Source organism: Melospiza melodia, chromosome 5 (assembly GCF_035770615.1).
Source record: "Melospiza melodia melodia isolate bMelMel2 chromosome 5, bMelMel2.pri, whole genome shotgun sequence".
Taxonomy (NCBI): Eukaryota; Metazoa; Chordata; class Aves; order Passeriformes; family Passerellidae; genus Melospiza; species Melospiza melodia.
In genome coordinates, this window is record NC_086198.1 from 82,804,674 (window position 1) to 82,823,006 (window position 18,333).

Here is an 18,333-nt window from a genome sequence, read left to right on the forward strand (position 1 = left end):
TTTGCATGTTTTGTTAAATGATTTTTGTGTTATCTGTCATTGCTGTAACATGATCCTTGTCTATCATTAGTCTGAAAAATAAGCAATGAGTTAAAAAGTTGGTACATGTTTTCCCATTTTTAAAATTGTACCAACCAGAGTTAGAGAGAAAAAAAAATCACACTCTTTGGCTTGTACTGAGACGGGGAATTCTTGCCATTTGTGTAGGGCTGCTAGCACTGGGCAGAACTCAGCCAGACACAGACACTGTGATTTACAATGTTGGTGAGGAGAGAAGAGGGACTGATGCCACCTACCTGGACTTGTGCAAAGCATTTGACACTGTACAACACAACAACCTTGTCTCTAAACTGGAGAGACATGGATTAGGTGGATGAAGCACTCAGAGGACAAGGAGTTGTCAGGATGGTTGTACTCAAAGAGTTGTGGACAAGTGGCATTCCTCAGAGTCTGTACTGGGACCAGGGCTGTTGAACGCCTTTATCAGGACAGTGGGATCAGGAGCTGTGCCTCAGCACAGCTGCAGATGACACCAACCTGTGTGATGCAGCAAGGCTGGAGGGAAGGGATGCCATCCAGAGGGACCTGGGCAAACTCCAGAAGATGATCTGGGAGCTGGAGCAGTTCTGCTATAAAGACAGGCTGAGAGAGATGTGCTGTTTCAGCCTGAAGAAGAGAAGGCTCCAGAGAGACCTTATAGCACCTTACAGTACTTAAAGGGCGCTACAAGAGAGCTGGGGAGGGACTTTTTAAAAGGTGATGTAGTGATAGAGCAAGGGGTAATGGCTCTAAACTAAGAGGGTGGGTTTGGATGAGCTACTAGGAAGAAATTCTTTACAATGAAGGTGGTAAGATGCTGGAAAAGGTTGCCCAAAAGAAACCTGTGGATGTCCCATCCTGGAAGTGTTCAATCCCCCACCCCAGGCTAGGTGGGGCTTTGAGCAACCTGGTCTAGTGAAAGATGGTCCTGATCATGGCAGGGGGTTGGAACCAGATGAACTTTAAGGTCACTTTAAAAAAAAACCACACTGTGACTCTATAACTTAATACAGTGTAATTTGAAGTATTATAGTAGAAATAAATAATGGAAAAATAGAGTGGAAAATGATGAAGAGGAAATCTAAGAAGGAGCTGCTTAATTCAGTTCAGAAAATCAAAAACTAAGTCAAAATTTCAGACCAATATTTTGATGAAGAGTGCTGGATCTCTGCCATGAATTAACAAGAAAATTATTTTTGTTTAAAATATACAGAGCTAGCTGGACACTAGCTTAAAAAGGTAATTATCAAATGAAAGAGAACTGTTGTATTGCATAAACACTTTTATAATTACTGATGTTTTGGCCTATCTTTGTTTCAGAAAACCATGCATTTTAATATTTTTGCATAAAATATGTTCAGCTACATTGTCTGGAATAGGAGGTTTACTCATAAGCAGTCAATCAAATGTTATCTTTCCTAGACTGCTTTTCAAATAGGAAGGCTATATATGCACAACATTTTACCAAGATTGTTGTGCCAGAAAACTGGGTACACTAATAATTATTTTACAAAAAAGCGAAAGTAAAAGTTTCATAACTGATGGTGAGATTCTAAACATATAAACCGATATTTTTAATAATGATTTTTCTTTTCATCAGATGGTTATATATAATGGCAAGCATGGATATATTAATAAGAGGTTTACATGAACACTTGTAAAAATGACTGTAAGAATTAATGACCTCTGAAAATTTTGCTCTCTGTCCTTTTGCTTCATCATTGCATAGGTAAGGCACAAGAATATATATCAAAAGCTGGAGGTTTTTTTCCAAACACTGCTGACTGGAATATAATTAGTAGAGTAGGATGCTTTTAATTGTTGCTTCCTTCCTTAATAACTAAACTAGCTAGACATATCAAACATCATTTCATAAATTAACAGTGACAAAAATAGTATAACTATGATGGTATAACGAAGGAGAAAACTAAGATGTAAGCAGTTGAAAATCTTCCAAAATTTTTTTTTTTCAGTGAGAATGAAAATCATATAGTAATGTGCATTTGAAACACTGTATTGTGCTATTGTAACACGGCTGTCTGATGCAGGCTTCCAGCTCTTTTCCTCTCATATTAAAACTGTTCCAAAATTTCATGGTAAATGACTCATGGTTGTCCCTTTCAATCCTGCTGACTTTTGCTTTCAAATTGAAAGCACACAGAAGAAGTACAGTTTAGATCCTACCAACAGGTCTAGAGAAATGTGTCATGGTCTGGTGAGTAAATGTATCAGTTTCATAAAGACAAATTATATATATGCTGTGCAATTCCAATAAATCTTACTTTAAAACAGAAGTGACAGAAGGGGAATACTCAATTGGCAAGACATGCAAACCAGAAAATTCTCATGTGCCAATATTATCTCATTAAAGCATTGCTTAAAAATGGTTTTAACATGCTCCCTGTAAACAATATCTTTTGTTTGCTGTCTCTGCTATTAACTAGCTCTTTCAGTAGATACTAAGATGTCTTTAAACAATCATTCAACTTAAACAGACTTGATTGACTATCTCATAATATCCTATACAAACAAGCAAAAATAAAATAATGACATTCTTCTCCTTTCTAGTAGGGCATCTAGAAGTTGGGTAAGGATGAGTGCTTGTCCTTGCTAACTCTAGCAGGCCACTTCATTACTTTCTTGTAACAAGATGCACTTGTGGTGGCCCAGTCCGTGGAAAGCTCTGCTCTGTAGACTGTGCCACAGTTCTCAGTGACTGCTTCTGCTGAGAAGCTACCCTGTGCCTTTTCTGTCCTAGCTAATGCTCCCCATGAACATTACCCTCATTTCTATTACTTCTTTTGCGTGCTGCTGATGAGCAGCGCACTGATCAGAATGACCAGGTAACCACACCTGTGCTCTGGATAGCAGAAACTTGCCAAAGAGAAGCAGGCATTGATCCTGATTCCAGCAGCTGCAGCAAAAGCCACACCAAAAGCTAATGTTCCACTGCAGTGTTCTCAGATGCCAGGGGTTATTCAAATTGAAGCTGACAGCACAATCTTAATCCTGCTTCCCTGTGCATCTGTATCACAATAATGCAGAGTGTAATTACATGATCACATATATTTGCACAAATGAATTTGATAGTATACAAATTTACTGCAATGTAAATATATATGTTGCACCTTCCTACAATCCACAGACATATCAAGGTATATTAATACTTATTTGAAATCATGCAGTTCACAATATATCTACTGACATATTGGTTACATTCTGTTGAAAGTTATTGCTAGGAGCAGCCAACGTTATATTTATTGTATCTGAGCCCTCTACTGCAGAATCACATCATCAGATCCTAAATAGGTCTTTTGTCTTTGTTATTATTAAAGAGAACTGATGGGGGGAAAGAAGCTTTAGAAGAAAGCATTTTGGGATTTAAGACTGGCTTTCAAAGTTTGCCAAGAGCATGCATGATGACCTTATCCATGGGATGTGGTTCCTACACAGCACTCTAGGGCTGTCAGATGGGGCTGATTCCTCAACCCCCACATGGGGGAAGGAGATCCAAGCAGCAAAACAAGCTGCTGCCAAGCACTGGAGGGGCTGAGACACAGCTGTAGAGCAAGGCTGCAGAACTCACAAAGACTAAAATAAGCAAAAAAAGGGTGGGAGATTGTGTGCTGAACAGTCTACCTTTTCCACAGCTCTATAGCAAAGAAAAACAAAACAAAAGAACCAGGTGTTTTAGGAAGAGGATTTGTCATCAGACCAGAGAAGAGCATTGTCACAGGAACATGACTGGTAATGAGTATGTAGAAGAGATTCCTCCAGGACTTGGATGCTTTTCACAGAAATAATGGAGAACAGCAGAGGGTTATTAGGTCTATGGTATAAATGATATCAAAAGTAAAATTAAATACACTTTTTATCCCAGGATGGCACAGATGGCATCTGGCAGGGTGCCTAATGAAGGCATTATCACAAAGGAATTCCTACTCCATACCTAATTCACACTCACTTTTTTGCTCAGTTCAGGAACACTTTTCTGAAGTCAGTGGCTGAATCCCCTTGCTTTAGTCCATGATGTGGAGAGGTCTCCAAGCTCACAGACTCTAAAGCCTTCATAAGAAAGGAGTCAGATGGACTCCAGGAATCACTTAATGCATGCCAGCCAACAGGCAGATAGTTCACTAGACTGGGCTGGACCTAGTCTGAAATAAACCTCTGCCAAACATGAGCTGTGTGTAAATCCAAGCCCTCAATACTGCAATTCTGACTGCACTGCGCTGCCTGCTGATGTCAGTGTAGCATCCAGCTGCCAGCACAACAGATTATAAATTCAATCAACAAGCTGGCCTTGAGAGTACTAACAGTACAAACTCTACCTTTCTGAAGGTGGCTGGAATGTATTGTCCAGACTTTTTCTTTCTCTTTAGTCAAGAACCTTCTCCCTACCATAATACAACTCCCAAGTTGTACACAAATTCACACTACAGGCTGTGCATGTTTCACTAAGCTAAATCTAACCCTTCTCAGTATAAGATACCCTCTGTTTCATTTGCATTTTAAAACTATTAACTAATTCCATTAATTGTGCATGCATAATGTAGAAAAGAAGAATACTGAACAGAAAGTCTGGAAAGGAAAGACATTCCTTTGTTTTCCAGCTTGATATATCTTTTCTTGCTGCAAGTCCATGTTGTGGTTCAAAATCTCTTTGCCTGGACATTTTTTTCTTTTTTCTTTTTCTTTTTTTTTTTTAAGACCATGACCTGGAGCATCCCTTTGGTTTACAGAATTTGATGCACAGCCAGCCATGCATGTGCAACTGTCCCTAAGAGCCAAGCCTCAGTAAAGCTGGTGTGCCTACAATCTTGAAACAAAAATAGCTGTCAAATCAAAGCTAATTTGCCACAAAAGAAAGCACAGATCCACAGTTAGAGAATACCAAACTAGTTTGAGTTCAAAATTGCTTAAAAAATAGGGACTTGCGTTTATAAAAGAGAAGTATATTTTTTAATCTCTCTAATATAATTTAATAATTAATGAATTGATTTTCCTTAATGCTGAAGATGGGGGTAGGGCTGGGGGGAAGAACAAATACAAAGAGGTAATATCAATTCATGAGAGGAAAAAAGTTTTAAAGTCTGTCAGCAACTAAGAGGGGAAGGAAGCACAACCATTTATACAGCAGACTGCTGCTATCACACGTGACACAAAAATATGTTAGTTTAATGTTCCCTGGACCAGGGTTTCATTTTACCTTATTTTAGTGAATTAAATAATGTACTACAAAGGAATTTGGATCTGAATGAAAGGAACAAAATTGATATCAGGATGAAAAGTAATGCTGTATTAATTCAAGTTCAGACATTAAAGACAAAAATAAAACTGAATTACATAGTGTTCTAATATTTCTGGACTAGATAAAATTGTATATATAAACCTTTATCACAGTCCAATGGAGTTGGGAGTAATGGATTTTCAAGAGATACAACAAAATGGTCAACATCTACTTTCAGGTAGTGGTGAAATGCATCAATGGATTTGACTCAGAAGTAGCCATTCCTGTGCACTGGTTCTTCTCTGCACATATTCTCTGCACTTCTCTGTACTATATTCAAAATGGGAAGCTAAGATTAGCCCAAGTCACAGATAAAAAGCAGATGTTTGAAGCTGAATGGTGTGCAAAAGGTAACACTGATAAGGAAGGAATAGCACTTTCCTGACCCTGGAGTCAAGGCACAAGCCTCTTTGGCTGAAGGAACACTTACATGTGCAGTTTGTTCTGGAGCAGAGCTTTGGAAGAGAACACCCAGACTCTGCATGTGATAGTGCTCTTCAGCAACAAAATTTTCTCAACCAGTGACTGTTGATTCATGTCTTGGCTGGGTGGCAGCAAGGGAACAGCCCTACACAGTGTCACCACAAGGGTAACGCCATGTGCTGTGGCAGCATCTCCTCAGCAGCACAGAGCTTGCTTGCAATCCTTCTCTTGGCTTTCTCATACAATATAAAACCAAGACACCAACACTTTCAATGACCTGAAACAAGATCCTTCAAAGAAGAGCATATCTGGAGCAATGGACCTGCACTAGCACTTTTTCCTGCACAGGCAGGGCTGGACACCAGTGTCCTTCAGGGGCCAGGATATTCCCAGCAGTTCAGTAGAAAAGTAGTTCAAACTCTACAAAAACAAAGGAATATTATAAATCTTAATCATTCTGTTCCAAATCCTATACATACACCTATAAACTGTCCTCTCTGATGTAAACTTTTAATAGTATCTATGTATTGAGTTCATTTGTCTTGAAAAATCCCAAGCAAATATTTCACAGAGACCACTTTGTGTGAGAATAAGGGGAGAAGAAACAAGAAATGCAAGGTACTGCTTACACTGCTATATGCATCAGAATGAACTTAAAATCTTATGGTATAAAACCTATATGGATCAGAAGAGTGGAACAGCAAAATGTCAGCAACATTTTAAAGGTAATATAATTTGGAGTGCAGAATTCAATATGATAAAGAATGATAGTCACTGTATAATATCTGAGCCTTCCCATACACAGCAGACTTATAAAAAAAAAAATCATGACTGCATTAATTCAAGGAAACTTTCAATATGGAATTGGGAATAGTATCTCAGTGTCCAGAATCAGCTTTTGGGTCTATTTCTACTAATCATGGAGCTGCAGCTGACCCAGTTTAAATGTATTTCTATAAAGATTCTATAATTTTTGGTGATGCTGCATGTTGTGTTCTCCTAAGCCATTTAAAATATTGCACTACAGTAAATACCTGGTGCCTAAAAATAAGGTACATCATGTGGAACAGCTCTACTGCATCATAGAAATACAATGTAAAAGTCTTAATAAAGTTTTATTGGTACATTAAACACAAGCATGCACATTTTGTGTAATAGAACCTACACTATATTAGGATGTGTGTTTGTGTATTTGACTATGTTCTATTTGGGCGTGCATACAGGTCTGCAAGATTAAATTTGAGGGTAGAGGAGCAAATATTTTATTATCTGAACTTACAAAAGATCATCTGCACCTACAAGTCCTGTCCTGACAGTGTGCTAAAGCCATGAAGTATTCAACACCACTAACTGCACTGGTAAGAGTAAATTCACAATACAGAATTTATAAATAATTATAAAGTCATCCCAATATGCATAACTTCCCAGAATAATTAGGAATTTTGTGCTGGATCACCTATACCTGAAGATTCAAAAATGGAAGAAAAAATCTGGCCCATAGTTTAGTTATTCCTATGCTCTATAAAAGGTAATTTATTTCTAATACCTTCAGGCAATGCATGTGCTCAGAAGTGTTATAGTTTATACCAATTGTGGATAAAACTACTATACTAATTAAATGCCTTTCTGTTTTAGAAATGAGACAACAATATGAAAATATCCTCTGCCACAAAACTTCTGTATTTTTAATGGTGTTGCTTAGGTAATTCATAAAGTGAGGTGTTTTACTTCTGAAAAAGAAAGAACATGAATGTAACAAAACAAAAGGAAAATAATGAAAAATGCAGGAAAAAATTCTCAACTACTAAGGGAAACATGAATATTCTCATTCAGTCTTGTTTCTTACAGGAACTCTGTAACTATATTAGGACATTTTTCTGAAAGAACATAACATATATTAACTCAGCATTTTAAAAATCACTTGATAACATTAAAAGTTGAAGCGCTAACCACTGGATATTTTCAACTTCATGGAAAAAGAAATCTAAAATACCTCTAGTACAGCAAAACTTTTCTTTCTTAATAAAAGAAAATTAATTTAATGTACTGACAACATTTGAAGCCAAACACAGTTATTCAGCAAAACAGAAAAAGTACTGACCAATTCCTCACAATTGCCATTACACCAGGCACACAAAACAGTTAAGAAATTATTTAACATGAATTTTAAAATAGTGTAAAATTAGTTAATATTTTGATGTAAAAAGCTATATTTCTATTATTTGGCATGAGATTCCATCATTTTATTAACATCACCTCCTGCAGAAAGAACTGAATGCTACATAATTTGGACCAATTGGGTAAACAAAAGCCAACCACAACAAAGGCATTATTTGTATTTAGCAGGGGAAAAGCCCATAAATCACTGTGATTCTCTCATGTTAATTTTGCCTTTACTCTTTCTCCTTCTGAACGGACCCAAGATACCTCTAATGTGTCATGTCCTGTGATATTAAGATTTCTCCCAAAGAGGGCTTATCACTTAAATTGTTTATACAACAGCAGAACCAATCTGATTGACTGGAGTTCAGAAACTGCAATTAGAGGCTCCATATAATTGCACAGTATGCACATTTGGAGTTAGTAGCCCCCATTACACGAGCAGCCCTTTCCCATGTACCACTTCACAGACATAGGGTCTCCCATGTTGATTTGTACAACATGCTCAGTAACAAGAAAAAGAAATCTGAGCTCTCCCTTTGCAAGGTATCTGAAATCTTACATGATTTGTTAGGATAGTTGAGAAAGAGGCTGATGAAACAGTTTTCACGGTAAACTTTTCCACCTAACTGATGTTGTGTGTGTGCACACAGGCAACACCCACACACGTTGCACGTGGTTGGCACTTTGCGGTGAAGCCTTCTTCTGTATTTTGGAGGTATTGATAACTCAGAGGTGCAGGAACACAAAGCTAGCTAACAAGACTGCAGCTGGCAGAGGCAAAAGTCTAATTCATACCTGCTAATTGCAAATCAGGAACTAGCAGGAACTATTCCTTTAACACCTGTCAAGAATATGGAGAAAAAGAAAAATGCTCTTTCGAAGGAAACTGGTGGAAGATGCATGTGCTAAGTATTGCTTAGCCAGCAGTATTAGAAAAACAGGATTTCTCCTGCTCAAAATTAGAAACAGTAAGGTGTTTTTAATCACAAAAAGTTTAGCATCCAAGATGCATAAGTTGTTCCAGAACTTGTCATGATGGCTGAGGCTGAACTGACCAGGGGACTGAAACTGGCACCAGCTCTGGGATTGGTGACTTCAGGGAAACAGAGGTGAAGGTCAGACAGCCCCCTGAGTACAGGAGGCTCCACAGCCCCCCCAGGGAATCTCTCCAAGCACTACCTTTTTTTTCACTTGTAAGAGTGAACCCCTCTATTTTATTTTTCATATATATATTTATATTTTTTTTTTAAATGCAATTTAAGGCCTGCATCTCTTCTTCTGCTCATCATGGCTATGGAAACAGACCACATGCCTTTTCTTGCTATGTCCTGTTATTATGTCCCATTCTCCTCTTTCCTTTTTTCCATGTCTTCTCTTCTGCAGACTGACTGACTCAAATTTTTCAACTTTTCTTAGAAAGTTTATTTCAAGACTTTTGCTTTGCCCTATACACTCTCCAATCAGATCATATGTTTCTGTACAAATGGCATCCAAAACATGCACTCAGTAGAAAGAAAAGAAAAGAAAAGGCAATCCCAGTCAGTAGGAGAGATACAGCTGGTGCTTCAGAATACTGGATTCACCACAGCTCCATTGATGGGGAGAAAATACAGAACAGAACTATGCATGAAAATTAAGAATCTGTTAAAGAGACTTCCTAAGATATCTAAAAGATGAAGCTATAATGTGAAAAAGAAAACAATTTTGGCAAAAAAAATAAGTAGGAAAACAAAGGCAATAATTAGAAGGGACAAAATCCTGATAATTATGATGACTGTAAAAAATAAAAACAAAGATAAAAAAGGGGGAAATGTTCTGTAAAAACATACGATGAAATATAAAATATTAGAATGAGATTCTGAAGTTGGCAGTGAAAAATTCATATCCATAAAAACTAGCGAAAATAAGATCTTGAAATTTATCAAAACTTTATTTTAGGAACAGAAAAGCTTTCAAACATATAAGAAGCTTTTTTGTTCTACTTTTGGGAAGAATGTTGCTCTTGAGTGAAAAGTGCTTTCTAGTCCATTGGCATCTAAGATGGATCTTAAACAGTAACTATGAGAAGTAAATGTTTTGAAATTAACAGTTCTAAGGGGTTTTTTTCCCATTTCTATCTGGTATTATAAAATATTAATTAAAGAAATAAAAGAACTACTGAGGGAATTTTAAAAATCCACTACTGCTGAGCTGATATTTAAGGGATACTATAGAGTCAGGGAACAGCATAACATAATACACTTGCTTGATATCAATCCAGACAAAATAGTGAAAAAAATTATACAGGATTTAACTGACAAAGATTGAAGTGAAAGGGATGTAATTAATGCCAGTCAACATGGGTTTATGCAAAATAGCTCTTGTCAAACAAATCTCATTTTATTCTTTGATGAGCTTACAAAAGTTTGGGTGATAAAGATAAGTGCAGGGCTGTAATACACTTAGACACCTGTAAAGCATTCAACTTTCTAATGCATTACTTATATTCTTACTAAAGTTTATTACTATACAATTTTCACAGAGCATATGTAAAATTGATTGAGAACTCTTTAAAACATCAATTTTAGAAAGTAATTGTTAATTAGAAATCATTAGCTGGAGGATGGAGGGGCTAATGTGATTCAGGCAATTGTGGACCTTTTACATCTGATTTTAATGAAATTTTTACCTATGTTCTGAAATTAAATTCAAAACTATTGCAAAGAAACTTTGCAAAAACCCAGAACTGGAATAGTAGTATATAAGGGTGAATACCAGGGAGTCACACAGAATAAGCTGTCTCACAAAGCTAGGCCAATTTACTGTGTTGTACCTGAGTGCTCAAATGATATTTAATGACTGTGATTTCTTGTGAAAAAAAATAAAGGGAAAAATAAAGATGTTCCTGGAAATAAAACAATCTCTTTCTCAGGGCAAATTTAATTTTCTCTCTAAGACTTATAGGAGAGAAGCTAGATGAGAGTTTTAGAGAAACCTGGGGTGATAATGTAGCATGCTGGCCCCTCAAACCATCCTTTTGAAAATAGTTATTCACGTGGGTAATGTGTAATGAACTTTCCCTGTTCGTTCCCAAAATATGCTTATAAGAAATACCCACTAGATGTAGCTTCTCACCATTAACCCCTGCAAGTTTTTTTTCAATAAAGGGCTTTAAAGTTACCTGCATTGCACTGGTTATAAAAACAGGAACCAATTCACAATGAATCTGTTGCAGCTTCCTTGCTGTGTATTAATTGAATAATTTGTAGTAAAATCTGAAATACACTTATGCAATATATTCTAAAGGCACACATAAAAACTTAGATAAGCACTTTGAAATTGATGATTTTGCAGCTTGGTCCAAAGTTCACTCTGAAACTATTGCCCAGTAAACCAACCCACCCTCCTTCCCTTCCCTTCCCTTCCCTTCCCTTCCCTTCCCTTCCCTTCCCTTCCCTTCCCTTCCCTTCCCTTCCCTTCCCTTCCCTTCCCTTCCCTTCCCTTCCCTTCCCTTCCCTTCCCTTCCCTTCCCTTCCCTTCCCTTCCCTTCCCTTCCCTTCCCTTCCCTTCCCTTCCCTTCCCTTCCCTTCCCTTCCCTTCCCTTCCCTTCCCTTCCCTTCCCTTCTCTTTCCTTTCTCTTTCCTTTCTCTTTCCTTTCCTTTCTCTTTCTTTCTTTCTTGAAATGAAAAGAAAAAATCAAACTCGGTTCATGAGCCAAGTAGAGAGAATGAAAAAAAAAAGGCATAAAATGCAAAGCCTGGTATAGTTACCTTGTACATTCCAAACACAAACTGCAGTAGAAATTATAACAGAAAATACATATTCAATTATCAGCTACAGATTCAGAGCAACAATAAAACTGAAATCACTATATTTTCCTAAGGATAGGGAGAGCAAAGAGATCAAATTGTTCCTTTTGAAATTTCTACTGTGTAACATTATGCAATGCCATATAAAATTGGGCGATGAAAGCCTATAAAAAGTGCCTGAAATTCTCAATATATTCTACATCTATAAGCTTAAATAAATCCATTCTGAGGACTCCATCATATCTACCACACATGAAATTTTTTTACAGCTACAAATGTAATAGCTCATGCTTTTGCTTCCTCACAGCATTATACTTCCTCCATGGACAGAAATCATTTAGTGAACAGAAGAGAAACGTAGAGAAGCTCTAATTTTCTGTACAGTGGCAACTGCATTCATTATGTGTTAGAAAATCACTTTCCCTGAAAGAGTTAACTTTCTAGCTCCTATTCTCTGCAGTGCTGCATAAACACTGCACATTATTCTTACTGAGCATGCTTCATCTTTCCTGTCTCCCCAGTCTTGGGCTGTCAATCACCTGTCAGTCCCCACCACATCAGCACAGTGCGCATCACCAGGCTGTCAGCACAGCAGCTGATGAGACTCTGCTAAGAGCTGTCAATCAAACTTGTTTCTCTTATCTGTTCGGGAAATATTTTGTCTCTGAGAAACAAAGAACCTGGGCAACAATGGATCAGAGTCTAGTATTTACTCTTTTACAGGGATAGAAGCCTCTTAACAGGAAATGAATGCTTTATCCACAACAAGGAAACAAAAATTCTGCTTCATTAGGCATATTTTCTTTCTTCGATTTTGTTTAAATCCTATTTATTTCTTGAACAATCAAATCAGGGCATAATATATTAGGGCAAATTTCTTTTTGCTCTCACTGTAGAATGAACTTCATATGTTTACATCCTAGTTTCTGTTGACTATAATTCAGTGCAGTGTAAGACAGGTAGCATCTCTACTTTTGGGAATCTTTCCTTGTTTTTAAGCATTGGAATGTGTGAGGTTTCTCTCCATCTCAGGATAGCCATGCTACCCTGAAAAGCCAGACAAGAGAAATGCATAACTTACACCTTTGTTAACTTAAAATATATCTTTATTTTCTGCAGCATTTTCATTAAAATCTCAACATAGAATTCAGTAACATAAGTAGGGTTCATAGATAATAGCAGACCAAAAGAATAGCTGAGGGGTATAAGCAAGTAGGAGAAAAACATATTTTCAGTGTCTCTTTGAAAGAAGATAGTATCTTCTTTCTGGAACACTGTGCCAGGGAGAAAGGATTGCAGAAGGTAAAGTTCTTGCATGTACAGAAATCAAATACTGAAGAAAGACAAAAGGAGCTGCAAAGATGAGCACAGCAGCTATTTCTGGTCTGACACAGAATCTCTGCATGCAAAAGTTAAGCTGGGCTTTCAAGTCACATCTATCCAAGGCAGAATATTGTTCTGCACAGATAACTAGGTCCAGGTCTAACAAACCTGGCAATCAAATTAATTAACACAGGTGGATCACTGAAGTAACAAACCTCTGCTCTTCCCAGGGCATAAGTAAGTACCTTTACATGCTGTGCCATGCAGATACAGGGACATTTAGAGCTGGCTCAAGTATCAGTACATAGTGTTGCCAGACATGAATCAAAGTAAACATAACCCAGTGACTTAAAACCACCATTTTAACCACATCTTTTTTTTTTTTCCCTACAAATGAAAGAATCTCAGAGCTGACAGTTGAAGAGAAACATTGAGAACAGCAAAGGGAAGAAAACTGCTTTTCTCAGTATAGAGAGGAGTGCTGTAAAACATGGTAACATGAGTGAAACACCTAAAAATATTTTGTTTTCTTCAGAAAGCTTCAGTTTTGGGCCATGAAAGTAAATAACCAACTTTGTTTTCTGAGACAACAAAAAAAAAAAAAAGGTGAGTTCACAACCCTTATAATTTCTTGGACAAAACTGTATATTAAAGTTTAACCAAAGAGGGAGAAAAATAAAAGTAATTTTTTTAAAAAATCTTCTACCATTTACGCAAACACTGATTCACAGGCCTGCTCTGAACATTTGCATTGGCTGTGGAATTGGACTGTTCAGGTAAGAGCAGAGGGCAGAGAGAGCCAGATGGGAAACAGGCTATGATACCAAACTCACAGAAAGGAAAAGTCTACAGCAACCAAGAGAAAAAAGCCCCAAATAAATTTGGGAACTGCACTCAAGATTAGTTCCCAGCAGCCTCCCACAACATTCTCGAGGGGCTTTGAAGAAGGAACCTGGGGCAAAACTGAGTGCTTCTTCATGTCTCTGATGGCTTAACATGAGTGCTAAATAGCCACTGAGAAGGAGGAGGGAAATGGGCAGGGAATTGCCATAACCCAGAGAAAAACGAGGCCCTGGACAGCAAAAAAGTTTTTGTCCTTTCCACACACGCACACGTGCAATGGGTTTCTTTGAATTTGTTTGCTCCAAAAAAGAATATTTTAGTTCTCAGAAGAGGGAAAACATTGCCTAAAGGAAAAAAAAAATTGGTGATGGCCACAACCAATGTCAGAGATGTAAGCAGAGCTTTCACAGGCTGAAGCAAGAAAAAGGCAGGCAATTTTGACCTGAATCCTAGAGCAAAGGCAAGAGTTGGCATCTTTCATCACTTTCAACTTTATAAACAGCTTCTCAAAGGATGCCTTTTTCTCCTTTCCTGGGCCTTATCTTGGTTCCCTCCATTACTGTCTGTGCCTACAAGAATGAGAACAAACAATTTATCTTTTCTCTTTCCTCTCTGCCAGTTCCAATGTTTTTAATGCCCTCTCCACCCTAAAGAGCACACTCTCTAGGCAAGGAGGCAGGCGTCCTGCTGGAGACAGCACAGATGAAGAAGAGGACAATTTTGTTTCACCCCTTTCATAACCTCATGTTTGGTGCTGCAACCACGAGCTGTACTCACCTAACAGGAGCCACAGCCCCTGGTCAGCAATTCCAGCAGCTTGGAATAGAAGTTCTGGGTGCCAAGAACTTGTGGTTCTTGGGCAATTGTGGTTCTTGGGCAATGCCAAGAGCACCCATAAGAGAACAGCAGAGCATGGGCATGGCTTGGGCAAGTAAAACAGAGAGCTGTAAGGGGAGCAGACTTCTCTGTTCTCAACTCCTGGATGTGGTTTTGGACACAAAGTTCCCAGCTAGGAAGAGAAAGCTACGCTGAGCATGCAGCCTCCACCCTGCAGCCACCACAAGCAATGCCAAAAGTGTCCCCAGGCAGGGACTTGGTCAGCACAGAGGCCTCTAGACTGCTCCCAAACCCTTCTCAGAAAGCAATGGAAGTCTCAAACTGGAACAGCCACCAGCATGCTCTTCAGAGTTTCCCTGAGTTGGAATACTGCTCATGTCAAAAAGCATCACTAATACTGTAGATACTGTAGTCAGTAACTATTGATTTACTATTAACTTTTCACTAGTTAGTAAAAATTAACTAACAAAGGAAAGGAAATATTAATTACCAGCAAAGAGCCTTAAGTGCTGAGCTTCAATTCCAGATGTTGAGAATAAATCAATCAGTTTGTTCAGAGGCCAGAAATTAAAACCAGAGGAAAAATTCTGTGTACTAGTCACTTTTAAAACCATGACTATAGTAAATTGATCTTTCAATCATTCTTATCAGCAACAATGCTAAGAATCCCAGTATTACCTCATGCCAAAGTGTCCCAGTTACAGACAATACAACCATTATCAAGCATTTGTGACAACAGGAGTATTTTACACATTGACAAATTCTTTCATATGCAGCACCGTTTTCCAGAATCACAACTCCCTCTGATCTAACTGGACATTAATTGCTTTTTTGCTGATGTATCTGTGCCTTCTGGACTGATAACACAACTAGCAAATCTGATATCTGACAAGTTGACTCAACCTAATCAGGACAGATCAGCTGTTCCCAACGTTGCTATAGGCTGTAATTTGAGGACCTTTAGAGAGTTATCACTTGCTTTGAAAGGCAAGAAACTGTAATTCTGTCAACACTAATCCCAGAAACGTGCATTCAAAGTGGTTGTTATTTTTTCTTCAGAAGAAGGTAACACTTGTCAAATAAATACCTGAGATAACTGATAATAGGAATTAGAAGTATGTGAGTGATAGGCTGACAGTCACTCTCATGAAAAAGAAGAACCTCAAAAGATTCAGAACATTAAGTAGAGAGCACAATCTGTCACCATTAAGCAGGGGTCACTCTGAATGGAGTCAAACAATCGGTAATGCAGTTTTTCAATGTTTACTTCTCTCTGTTGCTTGGTGCTAAAGCTGAGTGAATTATTCACTTCAAACAATTTGTTCAATGAATTTTATCCCTTTTTGCCGCTCAGTGTGTGCAGGCAATGGATTCCAATGCCATCAGATTTATTCACTGCTTCACTTTTATTCAAGCTTTCACTTAGTGTTCAATTGAGAGTATTCTACACTTCCACTGCTGCTTAGACAGCATCCAAGGCTGGTCCTTGATGTGGGCAAGCAGCACAGATCCACACTGTTGATGGAATAACACTTATCTTCATCAGCAAAGATATAGATTTTAATTTGTTGTTTTTCTGATCCCTCTAATTTTGGAGGCCCTTCCAGCAATAATACTGAAATTTGCTATAAAGTTCCCTTCCTGTGAACAATTTTGCCCACAAGACTGAACACTTGAATTTTTGCAGAAGACAAATTCCCAAAGAGTGCAAGAACAGCCACATTAATAAAAAAAAAGATCCAAAAATTATTTCCACTAGGAAATAATTTATTTTCATGTAATAAAACTCAGAGGAATTCCATAAGAAATGGATTCCCAATTCATGGAATTCTTTAATGTAACTTAATAGTCATTGACCATACACAAGTGACTTTGTCATTGCCAGGCTTGCATCTGTCTTGTACAGATAAACTGTTTTTCAAAACTCATACTTAACATTAGAACAAAAAATATACATTTCTTACTGTATCGCTTTGGTCCATCTTCCAAACAAAATGAAAGTGTTAAGGTTGCATCATCTTCAAAAAATTCAGTTGCAAAGGCATCCCACCAGAGGTTGTCACTATCCTAGGAAGCAACAGATCATTCACTTAACAGGAGGTAAAATGAAAATATGTCCATCTGTTGTAAAAGAAATTCAGCAGGATCACACCTACTTTGGCTTCTTCACCTATGGTTTTGGGGTACAGATGTCTATATGACATTTCAAACTAATTTTTCCTAGATAAAGTTCTAATTTAGGAAAAAAACTGAAGTGCTTAACTTACTGTATAATAAATTTTAATTTTATCCAGCATACTAAATATGTAAAAACTTTCTTTTCCATAACATTTTTTCTCCAAATGTTAGATATAGTTTTATACATCGGTTGCAAATAAAGCAATTATGAGTTTTCCCTCCTTTTCTGGGCAGTGTGTCTCAAATGCTTGGTCCTGGTAATGAAAAATCCCTTCATACTTAATTCTATAATGTTACATAGCCTCATCATCAGCACAAGATGACAAGAAAGTTATTTAGAAACTAAATATAATGGCCATTCTACTCCAATGCATTTAATATAAATACAGTACTTCAGGTTGATTAAATACCAGCTAGTTACTTAAATGTAATTGTTGTGAGAAATCTTTACTTTTAAGTGTGATACAAAAAGTGAAAAAAAGAAGTTAAGATGACTTGTGCATACTTAGACTCACAGTAATACACATAGCTGGGACAGGGCAATTATTAAAATAGTGAACAATGTAAAACACATACTAACACAGCATTACAGGAGATTTCTTGACTTTATCAACTGAACCAGGCATTTTCAGACCGGGATGATCAACAACAGGCACCCAAACTTCAATTTCTATCACCTGAGCAAGTTGTCCAGCTTGCAAGGGTTTTACACAAGTGGGGCAACACAAAACCCACCAACTGTTTCATTTGAAAGCTATGGATATATTTAATAGCTGGATTCGAAATTTTTGGTTCAGTCTCTTCTGCTCCTTTGAGGCCCCAAGACTTGCAGCACACAAGGTCAGTGCTGCACTCCTCAGAGCCACTCGATCCCACTCACAGCACCTTCCTTTCCAGAGAGCAAGGCCAGGTTCACTGAGCAGTGAGGTCTGAGCACCTCTTAATGCCTGAGCCATTTAGATTTAAGCCAGATATGAAGCAAACAAATGTTTGCTTCACAGGAAAAGATCCTGAGATGAAATGCCAATTTAAAAGAAAATATGCACCTATCATATTCATTATGTACACATGCAGAGCAATCTGGGGATTTTAGTTCTTCTGCTGTATTTCCTGATGATGTTACTTTTGGATTTCACTCCAAAATGTTAAGCAAGGTATATATTCCTCTCAATTTCACTTTGATTTTTTGTCAAGCATCCAATGGAGAAATGGTAAGGACAGGTTTTAACAATCTGGTTCCTTCCAGAGACCCTAGAGAGACTTCTTGTCTGAGTCAGAGCCTGTAATACACTTTCCCTGCCAAGGCTCATCCAACCTGGCAGTGACAGGATCATACAGCCCTGCCATTCAGTCACACAAAGAGGTATCAAAGCTGTCCCCACATCTCAGAAATCTGCTGTCACAGAGAGCTGTTGTTCTTTCCTGGTGTAAACCTGGTGAGTGTTCCCA

General features: G+C 37.8%; 1 protein-coding gene across 11 annotated transcripts in view; it reads right to left on the reverse strand.

Moving 5' to 3' along the window:
• Positions 1-18,333, reverse strand: part of LDB2 (LIM domain binding 2) — a 367,165-nt gene that overhangs the window by 125,202 nt on the left and 223,630 nt on the right. For all 11 annotated transcript variants that reach the window (XM_063157678.1, XM_063157677.1, XM_063157675.1 and 8 more), the window contains one exon: positions 16,671-16,773. In XM_063157678.1, the coding sequence (XP_063013748.1) occupies positions 16,671-16,773 (103 nt within the window). The remainder of the gene's footprint in view (positions 1-16,670; positions 16,774-18,333) is intronic.